Source organism: Conger conger, chromosome 9 (assembly GCF_963514075.1).
Source record: "Conger conger chromosome 9, fConCon1.1, whole genome shotgun sequence".
Classification (NCBI taxonomy): Eukaryota; Metazoa; Chordata; class Actinopteri; order Anguilliformes; family Congridae; genus Conger; species Conger conger.
Genome location: NC_083768.1, coordinates 22,911,008 through 22,937,538, shown reverse-complemented (window position 1 = coordinate 22,937,538; position 26,531 = coordinate 22,911,008). Strand labels below are relative to the sequence as shown.

General features: G+C 44.1%; 2 protein-coding genes across 5 annotated transcripts in view; one reads left to right on the top strand and one right to left on the bottom strand.

Moving 5' to 3' along the window:
• nhsl3 (NHS like 3) overlaps positions 1–15,876 on the top strand; it is a 59,427-nt gene extending 43,551 nt beyond the window's left edge. For all 4 annotated transcript variants that reach the window (XM_061255066.1, XM_061255065.1, XM_061255067.1 and 1 more), the window contains 6 exons: positions 7,843–7,998; positions 8,177–8,220; positions 8,322–8,460; positions 9,037–9,144; positions 9,366–13,220; positions 13,433–15,876. In XM_061255066.1, coding sequence (XP_061111050.1) covers positions 7,843–7,998; positions 8,177–8,220; positions 8,322–8,460; positions 9,037–9,144; positions 9,366–13,220; positions 13,433–13,464 — 4,334 coding nt within the window. In that variant the 3' untranslated portion in view covers positions 13,465–15,876. The remainder of the gene's footprint in view (positions 1–7,842; positions 7,999–8,176; positions 8,221–8,321; positions 8,461–9,036; positions 9,145–9,365; positions 13,221–13,432) is intronic.
• Positions 15,877–16,167: 291 nt separating this feature from the next.
• On the bottom strand, positions 16,168–23,192 carry yars1 (tyrosyl-tRNA synthetase 1). The gene is made up of 14 exons (XM_061255071.1): positions 23,083–23,192; positions 22,378–22,464; positions 21,825–21,971; positions 21,318–21,493; positions 20,957–21,086; positions 20,281–20,361; positions 20,019–20,111; positions 19,614–19,749; positions 19,381–19,466; positions 19,149–19,284; positions 18,931–19,028; positions 18,574–18,767; positions 18,185–18,326; positions 16,168–17,106 (listed from the first exon to the last, which is right to left on the bottom strand). The coding sequence occupies exons 2-14, from the start codon at positions 22,432–22,434 to the stop codon at positions 16,996–16,998; spliced, it is 1,587 nt and encodes a 528-aa protein (XP_061111055.1). The 5' UTR covers positions 22,435–22,464; positions 23,083–23,192; the 3' UTR covers positions 16,168–16,995.
• Positions 23,193–26,531: the final 3,339 nt, after the last annotated feature.

Here is a 26,531-nt window from a genome sequence, read left to right as displayed (position 1 = left end):
CTGGAGAGTTTTCTTAATGAAATCAGAAAGAGAGACATAGAGGAGGCCAGAGGATTAATCCCCTGGTTTTTGGAGCAGGGCCCCCACTCTTTCCACAATGCCTCCACTGCCTGGGCTCTTTCAGTCATGGCCAGATCCTCCTGGTTCTCCGCTACGTCCGGCTGCCAGCCTCCCGCTCTGGCTCGGACACAACCAGTGTGGGGGCCAGGGGGTTCAGGAGCGTGTCTCCCCAGCTGGGTGCAGCTGCACCTCACCCCATTTAGTCTCGGATAAACACAGTCAAGCTGGGGCAGTGTCAAACCCAGCTGTATACTGTAAGTGTCAGGAATTACAGGATTCTCAGGGGGCCTTTATCCTGGCACAGCATCCTCTCCTTGGTTGGGGGATATTTTGGGGTTCCTGGCTTGACAGATGAACAGAAGAACCCTATCAGCGTAATGTTGCATCAAATGCATTTTTGTCTCCCATTTCTTTTACAAACTAATGCACCTGTATCTGGATATTATCGTTGTATTAACAGCTGTGACCACTTCACAGGCACATTTTCTCTCTCTCTCTCTGTCTCTGCCTCTCTCTCACTCTCCCTCTTTCTCACACTGACACACACACACATATGTACACAGACTTCAGCAGTGTACAGACTCACAGTAGGAGCTGTCCGTTGCACTATGCACAGAGACGTGCACTGAGCAGCCTAATGTGGAGACAGACATAGTGAGAGATACTGTGAGAGGGAGGAGGGAGGAGGGCAGAGGGCTGATGGACAGACACTATTTATAACCCCAGCTTCCAGCCCCCTGGGAACTCATCTGCTGACAGGAGGAGGGGATGCATTCAGTCTCATCTCTGTGTCTCTCAGGTTTCCTCCTATTGTTCAGCGCCTAATGCAGCAGTTCACACGGCGTTATTTATCGTAGAAGACGCTCTCATTCAGCACAACATAGCTGACATTTACAGCAGTTAGTTTTGAAGCTGTCCGCCTCTCTGTACTTAACATAGTTTGGGTTAAGTTGCTTGCTCTAGGGCCCAGCAGCTGCATTCCACATGGGGCTAGTGCCCACAACCTCCTGGGTAAAATTCCGCCCGCTTGCTAGTCTGTGTGGCTGTCTGGGTAGGTAAATTAAAAAAACATGGCCGCTTTTGACAAAGGTTTATATATGAACCTGGGCCGCATTGGTGGCTAAAGAATGAGTCTGAGTCTGCTGAATGATGACACCCAGCTAGACCAGCTACCAGCTGTTTCATTACATTACATTACCATGCATGTAATTTGGCTGACGCTTTTATCCAAAGCGACTTACAGTTGATTTAGACTAAGCAGGAGACAATCCTCCCCTGGAGGTCTGGTCTGAACTAGTCAACCAGCTACCAGCTGTTTCAAAACACAGCTTGAGCTGGTCTGAACTAGTCAACCAGCTACCAGCTGTTTCAAAACAAAGCTTGAGCTGGTCAAACCATGTTGAGCATGGAGCTGGTCTGAACTGGTCAACCAGCTACCAGCTGTTTCAAAACCTTGCTGGAGAAGTTTTTTTCAGTAGGGATTTATTAAAATGTCCTGTGTCGGCATGTGAGCTGAGGCCAGTGGACACGCAGGTCTCTCGGGAGAGTGATGAGGACGGCGTGTCTCTCAGGAGAGCGATGAGGACGGCGTGTCTCGCTCACGCGCAGCGCCTCTGTGGTGAATGGGTGTGAGACGCCTGGCTGCACTGCGGGAGCGTGCGTGTTTGATCACAGCGGGGAGTGCAGGGGCAGCGCTATTCGCGGGTACGCTCTTTTTCTTGACGGACTGGTGACGGGGGCGCTGGGGCGTCGTTTGGGGGCCGGGGTGACTCTCAGGGCCCCCCCATGCTGTGCTTGTGGCCCGTGTGGAAAAGGGCCGACCCAGGGGCAAATAGGGGATTAGCCACTTGTATTGAATTTAGTCTTTCAGTGTTCGCAAGTGCAGACTGTGCTCTTGTGTTTTACCCCTGCCCCCCAAAGCTGGACTGAACAGTAACTTACGATGAAGTATCTTTATAGTAACAGGGATATGAGGGAAAAACAGGTTGGGGGAGCTGAGGACAAATGTGGACCTAATTTCAATATCATCAGAAAATGAATTAGAGTTAGTTCTGAAGTGTTGTCTGTTTGGAGAGGAGAGAGGAAGTGAGTGATGGTATGTGGGAGAAACGGAGAGAGAGAATAGCAAAAGAAACATGAGGAGAACCTGCAGGTCGTGTGCGAGTTGGCACAGATGCCATCTTCCCGAGCTGGCATGGTTTCTCTCAGTCCCATCTTGAGGGGGACTGTAGAGGAGAGGAGTGTGTGTACACTGCGCTCTGACCTGTGAATCCCAGATTTGGGACGGGAACACGGGGGGGACTGGACGGGGACAGGCGGACAATAGGGAGGCGGGGTAGCGGTGAAGGGGGAGGGAGGCGGTGGGGTCCGGGCAGTTTGGATTAGCGGTGCACAGAGGATCGCATTGTGTCCAGCTGCTTATCCGGGAGAAGTCTGCCGGGAGACGGCAGCACAGCACAGCCACCCCTTCACCTCGGCTTCTCGCCGTTTGTTTGGAGAACCTCGTTCTTTTTTCTTTATCTTCTTCCGCTGCTTCCCACACGTTTTCGTCGCTGGCTTTACTCCTGCCATGGTCTCAGCCTCTGGCCCGGGACAGACATGGTGGTCTTCTTGAGTAAAAACATTCGCTCTCTACTGAACGTCTTCAAGAAGAGGGGTGAGTCCACAGCCGTTTCCTCTCTGCTTTTATACTCAACTCCTGTTTGCATTGACCCTCAGGTTTCTGTGGGCTGTGGTAGAATAGGCACAGCTGCAGGTGTTTTCTATGAATTAGGAAAACCTTTCATCGAGATCACAGTGAATGTTGCAGACAGGTTGCTGTGCAAACTAGAGGTTGCACAGTTTTCTAAGTTTCACAGTTTACTTGTATGTGCATCAAGAAAGAATGAAAGTGTCATTTATGTGTATTGCTTGAAACTTTCCGGCGTAGATAAGTTCATTGATCCAAAAATGCCATTCAGACTGACTGCATAATCTGATTCAAGAGATTATGCCAAATAGCTCATGTAGGTTTGAGCCAGCATTGTCTGTTAATGACAGAAATGCAACTACCTGGAAAACATCTTTATTTGATCAAGAGTGACAGGATATCCTTGTTTCAAAGTGGCATGTTGTGTAAATTCAGCCTGATAGTCACGGCCATGAATTCCAATACCTGATACTGAATGACTTCAGGATATACACTATCCCTGCTACAAAATCCAAAAAGTAACTCCATCAAGTGTCTTTTATTGAGTCTTAAATCTTATTTCTGTTACTTTTTTGCTAAATAAGATGGAAAGAGCCCAATTGAGATGAGAATTTAACAAATTTCAAGTTTGGCAATGGGGTAAGAATTTTAATTTCAAGCAAAAAAGAAAACTTAAATAAGCAAAATAGATTTAGATTTAGATTTAAACCGTAAATCTGTTTTTGCCATGCCATAGGTAGGAGCCTTCCCTGTACTGGAGAAGTAGAGAGGGATGTCTCATATGCACCTGCTCCAATCCCGTTTTTTCCACTCTTGCATACTTGTGATTCCAAACCAGGCAGGCGACGTACTGATGCCAGCGTTCTGCTCATTAAGAAAAAGACACTGCAGGGCTAAGACCCCAGTCCCAGCCTTTTACATGTGTATCACTGAGTGTGAGGGTGATTGAGGAGCTCAGAGCTCTCTGTGACAGCCACTCTCTGAGTGAGTGGATTGGATTGAACTCTTCAGTGCACACAAATCTTCCGTCAAGGGGGAATTGAGGCAGGTCTGTGTGACATGTGCATGCTTTATGGAGCCGTGTTTAGGATTCTAAACCATACTCTCTCTCTCTCTCTCTCTCTCTCTCTCTCTCTCTCTCTATCTCTCTCTCTCTATCTCTGTCTCTCCCTCTCTCTCATTCTCTATCTCTGATCTGATGGATTCATTACAGTAGGAAATAGGGAGTCTAAATGCAGCATGCTTTCTCTGTTTGTTCTCGAGGTAATTTACCCAGCAATGTAAATATTTTCACGTGCAAGGGAAAAGTTATAAACCTTTACATCAAATGCGTACCAGGCAACAGTGCTAATATAATTGATGGCCTGGTTGGTTTGTTTCAGTGCAAGAATTGATACAGACTGTCTAAATGGCAGATTTAAACTAATTTTAAGTACTATGCATTTGCATCTCAGATTAGCCCAGATTTTGTTTTCATTTCATTGTCAAGATTTACAGTTAAAAGTTGATTTTTGAAGGATATCTCCCTACTCCTGCGGGTCCAGACTATGCCGATCTCAAGGTCTTTCTGTATATGTATATCAGAAAGACTTACATACACATATGTTGTCGTTTGTACTGTAAATAATATCTCTCTTTCATAACCAGTGATACTATAAAATCAGAATCTGCCTTTTAATAGGAACCTTTTCCTTCTTACTCAGACTCTCTCTGACTGACATACATTTTCTTGTGATTTGAATTCTCCACCCCTCCAAATGAGCTCGATTGTGCATTGCTGGCCCTATAATTACAGTACCTCCATGTTATTTAATGCCCCCAAAGGGAGTGATTTAATCCCATAGGTTAAAAGTTGATGGCGAAGGAAAGCTTTGCTAATGGTGTACTTGGTTTCCTTTTTGTACTGAAACCTTTTATCCTTTCAGTTGGCTGTGTCATTGTGCGAGACGTTAGGGACGTGGTGGATGAGGTTTCACTGTTTACAGAGGGGTCGGGGTAATAGAGTGTCTGCACTGTTCGGGCAGGCTATTGGTCAGCTGAAGGTGACTCAAGTCTTATGTTTCCTTTCAGTTCACTTAGTTCAATCAATCCCACACAGTCCACAATTCAGTTGCCTCTTAAATCTGGGAAATGGACTAATGTATGGATCCAGTCTGATAAAGGCAATAAGTGATATATCAAGCTTATCCTTTTACCCCAGAAATACTACATAGAACTGGATTTTGCTGCTGGAGAAAAAGAAAGCTTTTACCGTTTAACATGTTGATCCAAGGCCTTTATCAATGAGCCAATCCTGCTAATCTCCTCATGTTTTGTGTGTGTGGGGGGTGTGGGGGGGGGGGTGTTAAATACTGTCATTGTGGTGGTGGGGGGGCACATTAAAGGGCCTGGTGTTACCTCAGCACATATGCCATGGTGTGCTCTCTGGCCGGCCAGCTGTACTGGGATTGGGGATGTGTGCCACGTCATGTCCCTCACAGGAACAAAGCTCTTTGGCCATGCAGTTACCGTGGTTACTGCATGGCCTGCAGGTGCACACACAGTAGGAGGTGGGCATGTGATGAGTTGTGCCACATGCCACTAGTCACCAGATAATATGGGAACAGGGGGGGGGGGTGCATCTCCTCAGTTTACCCCCGACAAACACACACACACACACATGCACACACACACTCCAGCAGAAAAGTAGTGTTTGTTTAAAAAAAAATCTAGAGACAAATGGAGCTGTGTCACCCATGGACCAACCTAATGCTCACTGAGGGTGAGGCCAGGGGGACAGAAGCCCAATCTGGGGGGGTTATAGGTCAGGAATTTGTTGCCATTAAGATTAAGTGCAGAGATTACCCAGGGGGCTCAAGTGGCTAGCACCCTGTGGAAAAGGACATGTCTGTGTTTACAGTACTGTAATGCTGTATTGAACATCCTTTATCCACAGTCTAGTTGTGGCAGCCATTCAACCTTACAACAAATATAAACAATCAAAATAATGATTGAAAGGGAGATACTTTTTAGTTTCTGTTGGTCATGATAACCAACAGAAGTTTAATTCTCTTGCTGAGACTGAAATTTGTGGGTGAAAGAAATGAGGCCAAGCCTTTCATCATCAGCGATACAAGTTAGAATTGTGCCATATATGAACATTACTAAGTTAATTTCTTGTTGAAATATTATTTATTCAGGTCAGCACAGAGCTGGTGTCTTTAAAATGTGCTTTTATTTTTACTTACGGTAAACTTGGAATGAAATGAACTGCACTACCCAAAAATAGAAATCCAAACTAATAATGAATTGGTGCAGAAATCATTATTGCATATACGGAAAAACAAGCTGCACACCTGATAATGTGAACCACAGGTGCCAGAGATGTACAAATAACAAAATGAAACAGCAACATTTCTAGTTGGCAACTTTATTGATTCTGTCAAAATTTGTGAATTGGAATATGGAACTTGTGACCCATTTTCACCCGCACTGAGCGAGTAATCGTAAGAGACCTTTGGTGCCCATGCATGCTTCAGCAATCTCCATCGAACCGTGAGCTGCTGATGCATCTGTTCCTGTCCTTGTGGGAGAGGTTCAGAATCGCATGCCATCAGCACCGTTCACGGGCTCTGCAGGGAGGCAGCACTGATACATACAGTATGCTGCCAGCTCTTTCTGTTTCCAGCTCTAAGCAGGATTAATCTTTTTACAGAAACGGTGGTATAGTATAGGGGAGTCTTGTGCTTACATGCTGTATGTCCTTACAATATTTCACAGCAGAAAACCTTTTATACTGTTATGAGGCACCTTTTGGGAATTGTGACTATACTGTTTGTGTAACTAGAGGAATCCCAAGGGTTCAGTCTCTCCTCCTGTCTTTATGTGACTCTGTGAATCTCTCTAATCTCCTCTGAGTAATGCTCTTAATAATGATGCCCTTTGGCATGGGGTAAATGTGGATCTTTTTACTATTTTCTCTATTAAAGTAACTATTGAAGATTTTTATTTTACAGACTTGGAGTAACCTGCATGAATATGGTTTGAACACAGATATATTCTTATGCAGGAGGTGGTTGGGTTGACTATGGCCGTTAATTTGAAAGCTTATTGTATTTGTTTTTCTCTTGCAGTACAATTTACATAGCATTGTAAAAGCATTTGGTTATACATTTCACATAAAAACAGTTGATTTACTGTAATGTGTGTGCGTGTTTGCGTGTGTGTGCATGTGTGTGTTTCCTCTGAGATAGTGATTCCCTTCCCGAACTGAATTGCTGGAACAGCGTGACTGAGAACTGTTGTGCTGTGGTGCAGCCAGATCCGCTCCAAAGGGCCATCAGCCTTCTGCTTCACTGCTGCTTCCCTTTAATCTCTCTTTAATTTATTCAGCTTCTCTCTGCCATAGACATTCCACATCACACATCAGAGGAGTATAATATTCCCTTTCATTTACGGGAAAGCCGAAACGGTGCTTCAGAGCAACGTCCTGTCCCTGTTCCAATAGATCTGGACTTACCTCTCTGACATGAGGGACTCACAGTGTGTGGTGACCCTGTACAATATGCCCTTACTGTCTGTTCTCTCCTACTAAAATCAACTACACATTCCAGGACTCCAAATCACAGTCCTCTCATATCTCTCCACAATGTCTGTATAGCGTCATTAGTTTTATAGCCCGTTTACCCGTTTTGAGATGGAAATGAATTTTAACTGAATAGCTGTTACTGTAGAGCACATTTAGTTTAATTATATATAATGCATCATAACATCTCATTATGTCTTTTCAAAAGGAGACACCTGTTTCAAAAGACACTTGCATAGTTTGAATTTTCCACTCTCCTTTTAGATGGGAATGCATTTACTGTAGATGTTTAGGTTAAGTGTCTTGCTGGAGGATAACACAAATGTCTCACAAGCTGCAGGTCTTATTTGGGAAAACCTATTTCTGACTTCCCTCATCTTTTATAGATGTTTCAGCGAGTCATAAAGTCCCTTGTTAACCTCTCTACCCACTGCTCGTATGCATTTCATTTAATGACCATGGTCTCTCGTACACCTGGCAGTGATTGGAGCTTGTGTTCACAGTGCAACTCTTTCTTGTCGCCCTGCAGCTGTATCGAAGCAGGAGGATGAGAGGAAGCTCACAGTCCATTACAAGGCCTCCCAGCACTACCAGGAGAACGTGTTCATCGAGGGGAGCCGGCCGCAGTACCTGGAGGACCTGCACACTGAGGCCCAGGAGGGTCTGAAGATCCTGCAGCAGGAGGGTGAGCAAGAATCACACCCTCCCTCACCACCTCTGTGAACATGTTCAGTTCGGCCTTCCATCGGTCATGCCTTGTACACTTAAACATTTAAAATCAGTTTTTTTAAAGGACTGTGCCTTGTTTAACCATGTCATTGATTTGAAACAAAGTTTTTCCATATTCCTTCCTCTGTCTACAGGACACGATAATGGGACAGATTACGGAGATGACCAAAGTATCAATGTACGTGAGTTTTTGACTGAAAAGTGCATGCCCACAAGGTCCTTCTTCAAATTACTGCAGTTTGCTGGAGTATGTTGTTAATGCAAGCCTGCATTTTACAGTCGGTTGTGGCACGCCTGCAGCCAGAGGAGGCAGCCGAGGCCGAAGAGAGAAAAGGATCCCTGGAGTTGGGTAGCACTACTGCTGAGACAGTATCACCTGGATTGACTGGGTCTTCACGGTCAGCGCTGATTCGCCAAGGTGAACCGAGCCTACATGCTGAATCCTATCTGGCTAAATCCCAGTGAGGTGTAGGTCTGTAGTATTCCACTAGTGCAGCCCCTGATCACACTGCAGGAACTGCTGTACAAAAACCTTCTCTCCTTCTCCACTCTATGATGAGGCAGCTTATGATTGAGCAAATAAAGCTTCTAAATTCTTAAAACAGCAGCTCTAAGAGAGAAAATAGCGGATGTAAAGCCTTGCATTTTTCAAAAAAGGCTGTGAAATACCATTCACAGTATGAGATGTGGAATATGATACTGCACATTGCTTTGTTTAGCCTTGGTATTAGATCTTTCCCAGTCGTTCTTATTGTTATTTTTTGTCTAAAATGAATCCCGTGTACATTGCACTCAACTCAAAGTAAAGTCTTTCATTTTCTGTGGGGGTCAGATGTAATGAAAGACAGATATTTGTAATAACAGACAGCTGCAGTTTTATTGCTGCATATTTCTGCAGACATGCCATTCCAGGGTTGAAAAATCACTGCTGAGGGGCAGCACTGAAACTGACTGTTTCCCTTCATTTCTCTCCATATATTGACTTTCTGGACAGGTTCCACATTCAAGCCACTCAACCCAGTTAAGAGGCTGGAGAAAAGCAGGAAGCGGAGCAGAAGGACCACTATAATGGGTATACCACACCACGTTCAGAAAGAGCTTGGTATGTCCTCGACTTAGTCCTTCATGAAATGAACTGGGTATTATTATTTTCTTACTGAACCAACTGCTTAGACATGAAACAGCTAAGTTAAACATGAAAAGTTATGATGGTCAACAAATTATTCTGGTAGAAGTCTGAAAGTGTAATATCTAATGTGGTTTGTCATTGCATATTTCAATGAAAATGGCACTTTCATATTAATTAATCTTTTTACATCACAGGGCTGGAAAGAGCACAATTGTTTCGACAAAATGCAGATGGACACCTAAGGAATGGCAGTGAAGGTGCCCCTAGTATTGTAGTCATCCCAACAATTGATGGAGAGGTCCCAGTGCCTAATCACGAAGGGGCACGAGTGCACCTCCAAGACCTTGAGGCTCTGCAGTCTTCCAAAGAGGAGGAACTCCTGAAGCGTCACATCCAGGCGGTTTACAGGGACGACCTGGTGTTCAATCGCAAGGAGAACCCCGGCATGTCACCCATACAGAGGCCCAAGTCACTGGCTGTGCCAGGCATGACCACCAGCAACTTCCTACAGGAGCCTCAGGGCCCCGTCATGTCCATTTCACCCCAGGCCACCTACCTGTCCAAGATCATTCCCAATGCTGTCATGCCAGCGGCTGTAGATGTGATCGAGATCAGCCGTAGTCGCAGTCGGAGCAGTGTGCGCACGGTGAGCAAGAGCAGCCTGGTGACAGCCAGTCCAGTCTCTTCACGCTCCAGCGCCCCGAAGGGCCTCTCTTCTGCTAGCTCCAACTGGAGCCACTCACAGTCTTCTGAGACCATCATCTCCAACTCCTCCACTATCTCCTCCAAGAGCAGTGCCTCCACCCCCCGTGCCCCTACCGACACCGAGGAGGCCAGGGAGCCCTCTCAGCAGACCGCCACAGACCAGGTGAGCATCAGCAGCTCAATCAGCTGGGTCAGCTCAGACAGCACAGCCAAGCAGAGGGCGGAGGCAGGGGCGCCCAGCTCGAGGGAGGCAGATGATGCAGAGAATCTCCAGAATGACAGATTGTTTGTGCGTAGCCTGTCCATAGTAAAGACCAAAATGCCACCAGCACCCCCCAGGAGGACATACTCCCTGCATCACGAAAAGATCAAGCGGCGCTCCCGTGAGTTGACTGTTACCAAGGGCATTTCTGATTCCAAGGGGGCTGATGGGAATATGACCCGAGCTAAGGGAGGGAAGAGGAGCAATGCAGTGGAGGAAGCTCTCTCACCAGTAACTTCTAGTAGTGCTGGAAGCCCTGCCTACTCTGCAGACTCCAGCTCTTTGGAGAACTCCAGGTCTTCTGCAGCCAGCAGTCCACTGAGTGCTGACCAGGCAGCCAACAGTGAAGGTATACCAGCTGCACATACGGTCTCCGTTGACTCATCCCCCCACAAACTGCCCTCCCCAGCAAACAGGTTTGAAAGGACCATGTCACCCTCCAGTGGCTACTCCAGCCAGAGTGGCACCCCTACACTCTCTGCCAAAGAGATCTGCCCTCCCTCCCCAGAGAAAAAGAAGTCTCAGCCTGTAAAACCAGAGAGAACAGGCACCCGGTCATCCCCAGCTGTATCCATCTCATCCTCTTTAACATCCCTATCTTCTGGTGCATCTGATCCCACTCACCAGGAGGCCCCAGCTAACCACCAGCCTGGCAAGCTTCCAAAGCCTTCCCCTCCTACTGTTGGGATGAGCACCAAAGTAACCCCCACACCTGCAGCAGTCATGCTCAGGGATATGTTTGACATTCCACCACCCCCGAAAGTCAAAGCACCTTCTCCCCCACCCCCTGAGACATGGATGCAGAACAAACACACATGTGACTTGTTATATGGTGCAAATGCCTTTTCTGCCAGGATTGCTGCACTGCAAAACCAACAGCAGAGAAAGGAACCTCTCCAGGTACAAAAACCAGAGGCTCCCCAAACACAGATTAAAGAGCTTAGCTTAGTCAGTACACAACCCCAAAAGCAGGATGAGACGGCTGGAAAGGAGGAGTGCATGTTGCTAAGCAAAGACGAGCCTATGTCAGCACAGAAACCGGACCATTCATTGGAATGTGCCAGTGAGTCAATGTCAGTAAGGACTGAGGCAAGTCTGGAAGTCCAAGTGAAAGAGGATGAAAGTCCTGTGGTTGAAAAGAAGGAAAAAGCAAGTTTAATGATGCAGAGACAGGAGGACGAAGGTCCAGTCACCCAGCAGAAGGAAAAAGAAAGCCCAGTAGTACTGAAGAAGGAACCTCCTCCTGTCATGAGAAAAACGATTCCAGTGGTACATAAAAAGGAACCCGAGAAGGTTATGGAAAGTCTGTTAGTGCAGTCGACAGACACTGCCATAGAGGTGAAGATCCACATTCCCCCTAAGGAGGAGATTGTTGCCACACAGAAGGATGAAACCACCCCTAATGATATAGGTAACAGTCCCATTACAGTGCAGACAACTAGTCCTCAATCATCCATGCAGACTCTTTCAGTAGATGCTCCCAAAATAAGTGGAGTTTCTCCACCTCCTTCCCCACCCCCTGCCCACCATCCTCCACCACCTCCCTCAAAACAGACCACTACCACTTCAGTGTCCAACTCCGTGCATGAGGACAACATGGAAACCCCAGCAGCAGATAGCTCTTGGCCTCCTCCCCCTCCTCCAATGGTGGAGGCATCTGGACTAGTCTTTGAGGAGCAGGATGAACTAGACTTTCCCCCACCCCCACCCCCACCCCCGATATTGCAAGACCCTCTGCTGGATAGAGTGGAGAGCTGTCCTGTAATTACTGAGTTTCATGAATTCTCTGTGACCTCTGAAGGACCTACTAAAACAGAAGACTCAACCTCCGGAGATACTAGCGAGTCAACAATGATCAATTCATCCCAGTCAGATACTTCTATACACGTTCAACTATGTCCTACTCCAGCTCAACCTTATGAGAATAATGACTGTTCATCACAGGAAGACCTTCTTATGCAAAATGATGTCTCTCCACCGAAGGAAGTACATAATCTGCAAGAAAAGCTTGTTCCCACACACACAGAAGCCTCACATGTGCCAGAGTACATCCCACCCCCTCCACAGGAAGCTCCTCCTCTACCACCTATGGTACCTGTTGTAACCTTGTCTGCTTCTCCTGCAAATTCATCCCTTGAACCCTCCATTACTCTTCCTCCGTTACCATCTATAAATGTCCCATGTGCACCGCCTTTGCCTGTAGAAAACCAGACTCCTGTGAGCTTTAGAAGACAGCCAAGTCTTGCAAACCGAACAAGCAAAGACCAGCTGTCGCGGACCAAAGGTGTACCCATGCCCAAGGAGGATGCTAACATTCCCCTGGTCACACCTTCCCTTCTCCAGATGGTTCGCCTGCGTTCTGTCAATGTCGGTGATGATCAGGTTTTAGCCCCATGTGAGGATGGTAAACCTGGTGATGGAACCAGCCTCAGTCTGGAACAAAACCAGGGCCAGACTTTCAGCCAGAGTGTGCCCCAGAAGCCCATCCGTAAGTCTCTGTCGGTGAAGTCCCCAACTGGCACTGCCACCTCCCCTTCAATGCGTCTGCAGGAGGCCATCCGTATGAAGACAGCAGCTATGTCTTCCAGAGATGGGCTCCCAGCCAGGCTCAACCTACGTTCCTCCGTATCTTCAACCAGTAGCGGGGAGATAGGGGTGCGCTCTCCAAGGTTACAAGAAGACCTACAGAAATCCCCAGCCTCTACTGCCAGCTTTATCTTCTCCAGGAGTACAAAGAAGGTGGTCATTGAGACACCCTCATCCCCTGAGGCTCAGTCTAACCTCAAACAGAGCCTTGTGGCTGAGCTCATGCAGGTATCCGACCAAACCAAATTACTGTCCACCAATGGTAAGCCCAGCACCCAGATAAAGAAGCTGGGAAAAGTGCCTCCGCCTGTCGCCAAGAAGCCGGCACATGGACCGAACCTTTCTGACAAACTAGTGCACTCCACTGAAAACATGGGGTACTCCCAGTGTGAGCTGAGCAATTCCTCTCCTATGGGGTCTGAAGCCAATGGACAAACTGAAGGAGTGCAACCTGCTGGCCAGCACGCACAACCAGAGGAGGGCCAAAACACAGCAAGTAAGAATTCCAGTTTTATGTTATCCAATTCAATCTTTGGTTAGTTTTTTTTGTTGTTTTTTGTTTAGCCCCTGCTCAAACAGCTATGTTTTCCAGCAATGTTATATAATTTGAAGTTAAGCAAATTATGAGTACAACCACAGGGTCCCATTGGGGAATTGGACAAAACACTAGCAACTAAGTTTAATACTTTTCCCATTTACCCTCTACAGGTCATCAAGATACAGTGACACTTGGCTACTGACTCAGTGACCAATCAAAAAATCAGGAAAACCCAAAAGGACTCAAAAATGCACAGAGAGAGAGAGAGATGAAGAGACACACCTATTAAGTAGGCAACTGAGAGCACTCAATGGGAGAAGTCTTATTAAAAGCCTTAGCCTTAAAATGGCCTTCATATTTATACAACAAATGGTGTTGGTCTTTAAATTCTTTAATATTATAGCTTTATTTTGGAGTATTTTTCTAAAATGTATAGTCTTTCTGCTCTGGCAACATTGCAAGAAGTATGCGCTTGAGTAGGTGCATTCCAGTTGGATTTTGTAAATTCCCCATTCCACATTTGACTGCAAGATTAGGTCGCCATCTTGTGGTTGTAATGGGAGGTAACCACTTCTGCCAAGTTCAGAAAGAGGGAGGGTTAAGTCTGCGTGGTCTGCGTGGTTGGTCATTACACTCTTGTATATACCTGAAACTGTATTTTTTCCTAAATAAAATATCACCTGAAAAACATGCACTATTCCTTTTTGGAGTGTAGCTGAAATAATGATCATCACATCCATTTCTGTAGTTTATTTTCTGTTATCTACCTTGAGAAGCAAGTATAGTATATTATGTACCAGTATATTATCCATTCCACATGCATAATTTATTTCTTACTTATGGTATAGTTACTGAAATTACAAAATACTTGTAGCTTATGATTTAACTTGTAGTACAATAAGTAGTAATAGATTACACATTTTTAATATAACTCTTTTATGGCTTAACAAAAAGGGATAATGCATATTTTTTGGAAGAAGAAAATCAAATATTAGAGCTGTCAATCAAAATAAGCACTTTGTAAGGTAAATAAGCTGCCCCACGTTTGCTGGAATCGGCATGGCAGTGTTTCAATTGAGATAATAGTATGGTTCCGAGACTAATAGTAAAGTTGAATTAGCTGCTTCATAGTTTAACTCCAGGGCAGGAGTGTGCAAAGCATTTTAACACTGTTACCACTGACACCCTAAATTACAGTGATTGGGATGTTCATACATTTTATGACTTTCTCATTTAATTTTTTCTATATTATATTTTGTGTATTTTGTCCTTGTAATTAAGGAGAGACTACTTTTTCAGTATGTCTATCAGGCAATGTGCTTGATATATTATTTTGATTCAGTGTTTCTTAACTCCATTCCTGTAGCAGGTCTTCACCGCTGTTTGTGCATGCTGGCTTTAAAAGACAGTACTTGGTCTGGGATGGACGTGTAGCTAGAACTGTAAAAGGTCTGCCTCTTAGGTAATCAGGTAACTCTGACCACACGTAAATGCATGCAGTAATTTTCTCTTCGGAGTAGTATGCATACTTTTATAACATACCTGTGTGTTTATGTGCACTTGTACATGCTTTGTACTTTTATATGGCTCTTTTGTTTGTTTTACTGTTCAAGCAGTCATTTTAAATCATTCTGTTTGCTTCCAAAGTATCAATGCATTATGGGACTTCAGCTGTCCATGACTGCACTCATTTGAATGGATGTTTGGACTGGGTTACAGCAGTGGTGCAGTCTGTCTGTGGCACGTCTGTTCCAACAGCTCATGTGGATGAACTTGGGCCTTCCCACTGCAGTTTTAAAAAGCCAGTGCCCTAATCATCCTTCTGGTAACAGTAGCCCAGGAATAGACCATCCAAGGGCACTCATCCTCATGTTCTGGGCACATCTCTGTCAAATCTTCTAGTTTGGTGGAAGGGATGTTTCACCAAGTGTTTTTGAGGAGACTAGCCCCTGGCTTGCATGAACTGTTGCATAAGCCATAGATGAACAAGTCCACTCCATTCTATTTCCTAAGACCAAATATATGCAGGTTTAGTAGGTTTCAATCAATGAGCAATAGATTATTATTAGTCACAAACATGTGGTGCAGAAGAAGCCCACCCCAATAAACCCATGAGGACCAGAGACTCCCAGCTGTTAATGATCTGGAATGCCACACCCCCTGGGATAACCTGTTCCTAACAGGCCCCATGCACAACATTAGCACCCCATATTTTTTCTTTAATGTTATATTGTGGTGTCATAAACCCATCATTTCATTCACTGCCGGAGAAAAAAGGGGCAGAACATTGTAGAAAGGGGCATTCACAAAAGGGTGATGTATGCAGGGAACCGTTTGCCCGGGTTTACTCCTTGCAACAAGTATTAAATTCAGTCTCTTTTCTACTGTATATCCACTGGAGATCTTTCTTTCTTTGATGCAATATTGCACAACTGTCCTGGTAAAATCACTTAAATGAGAACATGTTATCTTCAATCTTATTTTCCAAGGCCAAAATTGCAATACCTTCTGCCTTGGAAATACAAATTTAATATTGAAAAATATACAATAATAATGTACAGTTGCTATGTCTTTGTTAAGAAAAAGAGAGTATAAATAAATTCTTTAGAACTCATGTCTTGTAGTCTTGTTGTGAAGTGGTGTTTTGAGAGATCCATGCTCCTTCAGGTAAAAACTTTTTATTTTCCTCTGGCCACAATACACTCTCCAACGATTGGTCTTGTTGCCCATGTGACCACTGGGCCAATCATAGCTTTGATGTTAGGTTTAAAGCATAAATCCCAAAGCCTATTTTTAGAGATAACACATTTAATAAAGCTTTTTAGCAATTTAGCATTCTTTAAAGCACTAAAGTCTTAACTGCATGAGAATTTCCTATATATTCAATAAAACAGAGAAACAAACAAACAGTAATATAGCGATTTAATGTACAAATCATGTTATGTGGGAGTGGTGCCAGTGATTGTTACAATGAAGCCCTGCAGTTGGTTACACAACAATAATATATCCATCACAAGTTATAGGCTAATGAATTTGTATTTTAAAACTGAATTCTGACTTCCAGTGCAACCGGTCCATCACTACCTACAATTCCAGATAACTGGACAATCCGATGGCTGAATACAGGATCTTGGGAGTTGAGTTGAAATGAAGACATACCAAACCTTACAGTTAGACCAGTCGCATGCTTATCACCCAAATGTTTCCAGTTTTACTGGAATGTTTCAGGACACAATCATTTTTGTGGGACACACCTTTTGTGGGAGAGAGATGGTACATGGACTGTATAAATATTACTGAATATTATGAAAATAACTCCTGGCTTGTATGAAGTGCTCCACAAGCCATTGGAATAGAGATGGATTACAACTGCCGTCAATTAAAATATAATAACAATAAACATGCCAGTCACATAAGCCCTGAATGTACACAAGATCGTTATGTACAATGGTATTGAAGTGTACATAATCTGCGGAAACTGTTTTGTTTTATATTTTGATAGTAAATAATGAGAGGGAAGGTAATACCATGATAAACCTCAAGAACAGAAATGAGGCGTAAAGCCATTTAACAGCACAGGAAATCCTGTGGAACTGTACACATTAATTAGAGGTTCTCTCATTAATTCCCCCTCCTCCTCAATCCTCCACCTTTTATGAATGTTCCTTCCTGCCTGTGCAAGTCCAGTTGTCATGGAGACTGGAAGAATCCATGTAGGCTGGTATGGGGGGGTCTAGCTGATGTTCCCGCCTTTCAAAGTTTTGCAGGTGACCTGTCCGAGTTTGGTCATGAGGTCCTTCTCTCTCCACTGAGCAACACACTCACCTGAGATTTTCAAATCCACCTGAGGGCAGAATTAGATGAACTGGGTCAGAACAGAAGAAGAACCATACAGGGTCCGAACCACATAGTGGGTCAAATATGCATGATCAACAATCACAAGAAAACATATTAAAACAACCCACCAAAAACAATAGGTAGGTAAAGCGGATGTTTTTGGAATGACACTTCCGGTATACTGATATAGAGCAGGGAAAGAAACTACGTAGCTTTGAGGTCTGTATTTCATGATTGAAATACATAGCTATATACTGATGTTGGAATTTCACTTTTCTTTTTTCAGTTTTTAGATCGGTTAAAACTCCCATAATGCCTACATCTGTCCAAATCTGGCTGTGTGATGTAGTCAATGTTTATCAAAACGGCCTAGCAACAGGAAAAGCATTACACCAACATGGTTTGGTTCACCATAAATTCTGGCCAGCAGCCACCACTGTTGCCATGGCAATCGCCAACTAGATATGGATCGAGGACAGATGTAATCAATCGCTAATTCACAATAGGATCGACTATCGTTTTGTCCCTAATCACTATATAACGACTGTTATCTTTTAAGTCTTCAGTCAATAATTCCATTAATGGTTGGCATTTATATAGGTAATTATATTATGAATCTATAACAATTTCATAAGATTTGATTTGTGAGTATTCATTAGCATGTGCCCTTATGAATTTCCCTCAATGGGGAGGTAAAGCGGATGTCCCGCTGAAATGTTATGCTAGTGCATTTCATCACAGACGGCAGGTGCAACCACTTCATATAAACACATGAAGCATTAAATCGTTCTGCAACCGCAAAATGACAAGGCTCCGTATCATCAGCAAATTATCAACATGCAGCTTTTAATTTCTTTTTTTAAATATGTTAGTTACAAGTGCACGGTCAGATTTGTGTACAACAAAGATTACCTTATCTATCCTCGGCTGGCCAGTTTCATGGGACATACCAAAACATGCATTACGACTTCATAAAAGAATAACAGATAGAAAATCTGTATTGGACAATACAGGTTGGGGACCCTAATAGGGATAACCACTCCCCTTCTCATCTCATTTCACTTTGACACACTGTGCAGGCATACCTGTAACTTCTCAAACACCTTCTTCTTTGGCTTCAGTTCATCGTCTGCCTTGCCCGCCTCGTAGCCCTCCACGAAAACACGTTCCCCTGGCGATGAGCCCTCTGGGGGGTCCAGCGGCTCCACCCTCCTAGGCTCCCCCTCGCTGAACCCCAAATGAACCAATCAGAGAGGGAGAGGAGGATTCAGTTCCCAACACAACATGTAGAAAACATTTACGGGGAAAAAGCATTGGTTGCTTAATGGAGTTGGTTAGTGGAATTGGTTGATGAGGTGATATGTCAGCTTAAGCAGAGGAATAGAATAAATAGAAAGTAAAGTCTTTGCTGAGGAGGTAAGTACAGGTATACAAGTACATGCATAAAGACAGAGGGTTGGGGGCAGAGACTCACACAGAGGCACACAGCAGCATGGCCTGGGACTCCACGCCCCTCATCTTCTGCGGTTTGAGGTTGCACAGCAGCACCACCAGCCGATCCTGCAGCTGCTCCTGGGAAATGTAGGCCACCAGCCCGCTCACCACTGTCCTAGGCTCCGCCTCCCCCACGTCAATCTTCTCCAAGTACAGCGAGTCAGCATCCGGGTGCTGCGGGAAAAATGTGGCCAATCAGAGGAGGGGAGAGAGCAAGCACAAAAAGGTGGCCAATAAGAAGAGAGGAGGGCGTGGTAGGAGTTGCTTACGAGATACAAAATGACAAGAGTAAATAGACCCCCTGTCCAGGAATAAGACCCATGTTGTTTTCTCTCACCTTTTCCACACTGACCACTTTTCCCACTCGGATATCCAGTCGTGAGGGAACGACGTCGTCCTCCTCTGTGTTTTTAGGGTTTCCTTTTGCTGCTCCCTCTGTTGGACACAGATGAAAATACAATAAAATACACAATCCATAGTAGTTTCCATTTAAAACATAGCCTGTGCAAGCTTTTACACAGCACTGGATGGGTCAAAGGATAGCCCTTCACTCACTTTTTTTGGAGGGGTCAGAGTAGGCAGCATTAGTCAGTTTCCTCAATTCTGGGCTCTCAAACTTCTTCCTGATGGGATCCAGCAGCTTGTTCAGGGCCACCTCCACAGAGGCCTTAAGGTCACCTGGGTGAATGACCTGCATGGCAGGACAAGAGAGTTCAAAGCTGAGTGGTGCAAATTTGGAAATAGATATGCCACCATTAAAAGTGGCCCTAAGTTATATACACAGTACCTCCGCTGCAAAGTCCTTCTCCACTTCCTCGTAAACTGTATAGGTTTGGTCTCCCCCCCACTTCTCATCCCTCTTGATGACAAACTCTGCAAGGGAGGAAAAAAAAGGTGCCACAGTTGGAAGTTATGACTGGCTATGGCGTTTGGTGACACAATAATATAACACCAAGCCAAGTCTACTCGACAGACTGCAATGGCTGCCACAGGAGAATGTCCAGCAAGCAGAAAGCTCACCTGCATGAAGGGGGAAGAGGACGTGTTTGACGAAAGACAGGACTCCGTTGCTCTGCACATTGCCCGGTTCGCAAAAGGCCTTCTTCAACTTCTTCTTCACGTCCTCTTTCCTGTCCAGGAGGTCAATCTTTGACTCCTGGAGGCCGTGTCACACACAGAGAGAAGGTTAGAGAGAATTCCCATCACAGTGTCTGACCTAATCACACAGGAAAAGGAAACAGCCTCAACAGCGTAAAGAATGTTCTGTATGGGACAAGCATTTTATCAGTTATATGGCATAATATTAGATCAGAGACAAACAAGGAATTGGGTATGGTGCTTGGATTATGTTGTTTTTGTGATGAATGGCCTAAAATCACATTTCAATGACCTTGCAGTCAGACATCTTGATGGTCTCGGACTCACCTCTTCCGAAGAGCTCATCTTTCCCCCTGTGAGTCCCGGGACCATGGGGTTCATCATATGGATCCTCTTGGCATAGCCCAATGAGGGAAGATACTACACATGGGACACAAAACACATAATTTTGTGTCAATTTCAATGCTCAAATTAGGCAGTGATACTATAAAAGAAAGTATGGCTCAAGTAAATATCATTCAAACAACTAGTCATTAGTAATGCTGCTCCAACAGTGTTTACTTCACGGAGAAACCAAAAGATAGGGTACCTTCTCTGCCAGCGTGAAGATCTTCCTCTGGTCTACACCCCCAAACTGGGCATCCACTTTCAGGTACTCCTCATCCAGAGCCTAGGGAGAGGTCATTAATTCAGAAAGCATAGCCATTATCACAAATACCCAGGTTTGTACTTATAAATGTAATAAGTGTGTCACTTCCTGCAAAAACATATACATTGATGTTCCAAATAGTTTATTTTGGAATATCACTGTATATATCACTATTGCATGCCCTATTTCTCTGACTGCTCTTTCTTATTTCTCAGCCTCATAATGGCTTCTGTGATTTTTGTCCACATTTTGACAAATGCCAATGACTCCAAAGGCAATCAAAAGCCTAGCATCAAGACTAGATTCTGAAAGCTCACTTATACCTGCACTAAGGAAGTGATTGAACATGCCTGACTAATTAGAAACACCAGTGAAGCCATTTTTGCGGAATATTATGCCCAGAAATGTGTGTGTGGGGGGGTGAAACCCTTTTCCAATAGGAATGCAACCATCTTGTGACTGTTCAAACAAATCATGTGACTGAACCAGGAAACGTACTTAAGGTAGTGTCATTGTATGGCGTTTTAATTGTGAGCCTCACATTGGTGCCTTAAATGACTGAATGGGACCCCTGCGGTGTGCTGACTTCAGTTTGACTTCAGGGATATGTCAGTACCTGCAGGCCAGGATACAGAAGCCCACTCAGCAGGGGGTGCTCCACTTGCTTCACCACCTCTGCCCCAGCTTTCTTGGCATCATGCTCTGTGACCATGGAGGAGAGTCTGTACACATCCAGGGTGTATTCTCTGTGGGCGGGAACAGGATATAATAGATGCATTGAGCGGAATTGACAGTTAAGTTACTTTCACTTCACACAAGTAGTTTTACAGAATGAACTGCATCCTCTGCCTTCCAACATAAAATCTAATTTTTCAACAGCAAATAACAGAAAGAAAATTTCTTGCAACAAGAAATAATAAATTTAAGAACGTAGCAAAATTTTAAGACAGTGACCCCAGGAGCCAAGGCGTCCTCACCTGCTCAGCTGGTAGTCTGTCCCCTTGACAAATTTCAGCTTATCTAGGGGCACGCCGATACTCTCCAGCATAGCTTTGATCACCTGCTCATAGTACTGTGTTCTCAGCTCCAGCAGCTCCCAGGGAGCCTTCATGTTGTCCAGAAAGGCATGCAGGTCAGCAAACAGAATGGTCACCTGCAGGGAGCGCACAAAAGCTCTGATGCAAGATACAACTACAGCACCTGGGCAAAGAAACCTGACCAAAAAAGCCTGCAGCAAACTGCATGAACATCAAACCCACATTTGTTTAGCACTGCTCACAATGATACTGGGCTTTTTGCTCATATGACAGCCATTCATTCATAACTTCAACGACAAAACAGCAACAGTTCAGCACTTTTTTATTTGTTTAAAGAGGAATATGTCTGCCCCGTATCATATGACCTTACTGGTCAATCTTGCTTCTGAACAGGAAAGAGTCAGACCAAGTCGGTCCAGGGAGAGATCTCCACAAGAGGGCACTCACCTCACAGCCTGCCTTCAGGAAGTCAGCGATTTTGGACATGGGCACGAAGTAGGCCACATGGGGTTTCCCTGTGGTGGCAGTGCCCCAGTACACTTTCAGCTCTCTCTCCTGCAAGGTGGTTTTCAGCTTGTCCTCACCCAGAACCTCCTGGAGACAGAATTAAGTAGTAAACAAACAAACAAAAAATGCTTTAAAGTCTAACACCGACAGCAGAGGATTGAGGATCTGCTCCTGAAAGACTGTACTTCATGGCACCAACCACAAATTCAGTTATTCCCACCAAATACAACTCACAAATTCCTAGCCGATTCTGACCTTGCTACCTTCTGCTCTTCCCAATTTACTTAACTAATGAGCAGACTTATGTGGAACACCCACCCAATTGATACATATTCACACTGGTCTACATGACAATAAATAAATGTAAATATTACATTTGAGACATAAGCTGCATCACATGCATAGGTCTTTATGTTCCTACAGGGCTTATCTTCACCCTAGTTCAATGGTGCATTATTAACCAAAACCCATCTGGGGGATAAATGCTTAGCACCTGCAAATTCCTGGTGATGAGATGAAACTTCTCCTCTGGACTCAAGTGATCCCCCATGGCTGCTTTCCCGTCTAGGAGCAGTAGAAACTGAGGAAGAACCTGCTGTTACTAATGCAATATGGTTCACGATTGCTATACCTTTGCGTTCTGTAATGCTACAGACCGAAATGTTACGATAACTTTTAATTTAATGAATCGTATGCATCTATGACGATTATTCAATCATGCTTGTTTTCGTTAATTATGGGTTTATAAGATAAACGTTTTAACAAACACGTAATACTTCAAATGGGTCATATCACCCGAAACATCATTCAACAACCCGAGTTCCGTCAGTCAGAAACAGCATGATTCATCTTTAGCTGACGTAATGCTAGGTCCATGCATTGTAATTTAGTTAACATTTAGGCAATGTGAATCAGAACAGAAAGCTTGATCAGCTCGGTAAAAAATCCGATTATCGTTATTTCCCCACAATCAATAAAATCATTGAGTTCCAGTCGCTTAACACTTATACCGCTTGGTAGTTTGAATGGACCTATCTAGCTAGCTAGCTAATCTTAGCGAACCGGCTAGATAGCCAACTAGCTAGCTAAATCACATGAAGTTAGATAATGATAAGACACATATCTAGCTAAATACCTACTATCTCCCTATATGCGTGAATGTTAGTATTCAAGTGCCTATACAGCAGAAAATACATACACTTGGATCGCTGGTGAAGCCTTCTTAAAACAGAAAGCCGACTTCAACGTGCCACTGGGCCAATGTATTGCATCAGCGATGTGCAAGTATCTATGTTCGACTACACAGACTGAAAGGGAAAGCTATCGAACACCAGAAGATTGATCAGTTTTTTTGTTTTGATTTTAGTCCACTGGACTCTACGGTCAGTGCCAAAAACACCAGTGGTATGAATGGGAAAAAAGTTAACAAGATTTGCTTATTTTGTTGATTGTCATCAATTGCGTTTTTTTTCGTGTAACCAGGTTTTGTAGATCTCCAACTCTTTAAACCATCTACCCTATGAGGGGGCAAATGCATGTGTGTCCTCTACCAAAAGATGGTTATGTTTTGTTTCAAGTTCTTTGCCTTTCATCACGGTTATGAATGGCACATAGATTGAAAAATATTTATGCCCCAGACACCCAGTGAATGTTTCTATTATTTTTATTTTATTTTATTATTATTAAACAAAGTATAAATTAATCAAACCCTTAATCAGTATTTTTGGTGCAAATCATTTTGGATAAATAAAATAAAAATAATAGAAACATTCACTGGGTGTCTGGGGCATAAAGGGCATAAAGGGCATAAAGATGGACACATCTGAGAAGCTTGCTCATCTTTAACATGGGTACAAATAATTTTAGAGGGCACTGCATTAACATTATGTATGCTTATATAAGAAGTATTTAGCATTTATTTGTTTTTGTTTTTTTGGAGGCTTTATTAAAATATAAATGTCGCCTTCAGCAATTTTTTATTTGTACTAGTCATGAAGGTGTAATGAGATAATGCCTTTGCTGTGTCCCATGACAACCACTAGATGGTAGTATATGTATTCCATTGCTCCAGATAAGTCCTCAAGTGTGAGAAATATTGCAATGGATGAATTATATCTATGTTTATGCTTATTTCAACACCATTGGTAACTACACACTTCATCAAAAAAATTAGTTGTTTTTTTATTCTTGACTTTAACTAAATATTGCTTTAAACATAAGCAATGCTTTGGTCCTGAAAGTACCCATCTCCCATCAAAATACTGAGTGCAGTGGGTTATTCACATCTGCCAATGTACAATCCATCTAAATTCATCATACATTAATGGCTAGTAATAGCGAATTCGATTGCCCCCTCCCCCCACCCCCTACCGACCCGCATACAGTAAATCCTCAAATTGTGTCCGGGATTCTGTTTGAAGCCGGGCCTCTGATAATAGCCGGGGGCGTGGCCGATTCCGACAAATAAAGGCCGCCCCCCAAATACAAGCCAGGGTACATTACATTACATTATTGGCATTTGGCAGACGCTCTTATCCAGAGCGACGTACAACAAAGTGCATACCCATAACCAGGGATAAGTTCGCTGAAAGACCCTAGAGGTAAGTACAATTTCAACTGCTACCTGTACAACAAAGATAAGGACAAGGGCCAATTTTTTTTTTTTTTTTTTTTTTTTTTTTTTTTGAACAAACAAACAAACAGAGCAAAAGTCACCAAAGTTAACTATCCAAACACTGCTTACCTAGCCAACTAAAATACTGATACACAAGTCAGAGAGACAACAATTAAGGTTCACAGGGAGGTAGGGAGGGATGGGGAGAGGTGCTGTTTGAAGAGGTGTGTCTTCAGCTTGCGCTTGAAGGTGGGGAGGGATTCTATAGTTCTGACCTCAACGGGGAGTTCGTTCCACCACCGTGGAGCCAGAACAGACAGTAGTCGTGAGCGTGAGGTGGAGGTTCTGAGAGGGGGAGGTGCCAAGCGGCCTGTGGAGGCTGAACGAAGAGGTCTGGCAGGGGTGTAGGGTCTGATGATTTTTTGCAGATAAGCTGGGGAAGACCCTTTAACTGCTTGGAAGGCTAGCACCAATGTTTTGAATTTGATGCGAGCCATGACAGGCAGCCAGTGGAGGGAAGTAAGCAGGGGGGTGACGTGTGAGTATTTGGGAAGGTTGAAGACCAGACGAGCTGCTGCATTCTGGATGAGTTGGAGGGGTCTGATGGCAGACGCTGGGAGGCCAGCCAAGAGGGAATTGCAGTAGTCCAGGCGGGACAGAACCATCGCTTGGACCAGGAGCTGGGTCGAGTAGGGGGTGAGAAAGGGGCGGATTCTCCGTATGTTGTATAGGAAGAACCTGCAAGACCGGGTCACCGCCGCAATGTTCTCGGAAAGGGACAGTCTGCTGTCCATCACCACGCCGAGGTTCCTTGCACTGGGTGACGGCGTGAGTGTGGTATCCCCGAGGGAAATGGAGAGATCCAGATGGGGTAATATTGCCTACAAGTAGGGCTATCAGTCCATGAGCACTAGAAGACATTGTTTCGATTTAACTCAATTAAATAAAAGAGCTCTTCTTAATATTTTATATTGTTGGTTGGTTTAATACTGTTGCCAATGAAAAGTCGTTGTCCTACACCATGGGTCTCCAACACGTTGCTCTCAAGCTACCAGTCGCTTGCCGCCCGCTTCTAAGTAGCTTGCCAAAGGCTGACGCAGTATACGTTCAAACACAATTGTTGCCGCAAGGCATTCCAGCCTACGAATTTAATAAAAAGTAAATCAATTTAGGCTACTTGGCTACGCAATAAGGTTTCCATGTATTTACAGCACAGCGCACGTTCAATGAATGAATGAATGCGGCTTCCTTGGCTCGCAATAAACAGACGCGTGGAAATCCCGACACTCTTTCAACTACATAAAACTTAACAGTGAACCATCAAATACCCCCAAGATTTCAGTGCCCATCAGTCCCAACATTTAGCAATAGAATCAAACAGTCCAAAAGTAAATTAAATCCCAAACCAAAGCGAAAATCTTTTGATAGCCTACCGGTATGCTGCTCCAAACGAAATGCATGTCTCACAATAAAACGCACTTTAGGAAAAAAAGATTCTTAACTTGCTGTTATCTACGCTAATTTGTTATTGTTCATGAAGGCGTGTCTGGGAAGTTGTTATTTTATGGATTCTGGACTCGTATGTGATTTATTGTGTTTGAGAATATTTGCAATAAACTAAGTCTGTTAAGACTGACACTATGACTTACCAAACGGTGTTTCCTGATTAGCCTACACTAATTGATTTCTGAACGGTTACAGGAAATGTTGAACAGTGTTGGCCCACTTTAAGTGTAGCCTTTTACTTCATTTCTAAGAATAAAATTCTACAACACAAGCCTAATAATAAATAAAGGCCTGCCTCGAATACAAGCCTGCCCCAAATAAAGGCCTGTGCTTTGTGCAGCCTAAGTAAATAAAATACCCCGGACACAATTTGAGGATTTACGGCATGCAATAACTTTTTTGGAGTCCTCTGATCTTTGGAGGATAAGTCTGTACTACTAAAGTGTCCACCCCCAAGTGAGTGAAGTGTAAACTATATCTTTTACGTTTTCAGATATCCATACATTACATTTAAGTCACAGAAACAC

Coding starts and splice junctions, on each gene's coding strand:
- yars1 (XM_061255071.1), bottom strand. CDS start 22,434: ATGGGGGATCACTTGAGTCCAGAGGAGAAGTTTCATCTCATCACCAGG. Junction 21,087..21,317: donor ACAGACTACCAGCTGAGCAG/GTGAGGACGCCT, acceptor TCCCGCCCACAG/AGAATACACCCTGGATGTGT. Junction 19,029..19,148: donor CTCTGACCCCTCCAAAAAAA/GTGAGTGAAGGG, acceptor TGTGTCCAACAG/AGGGAGCAGCAAAAGGAAAC.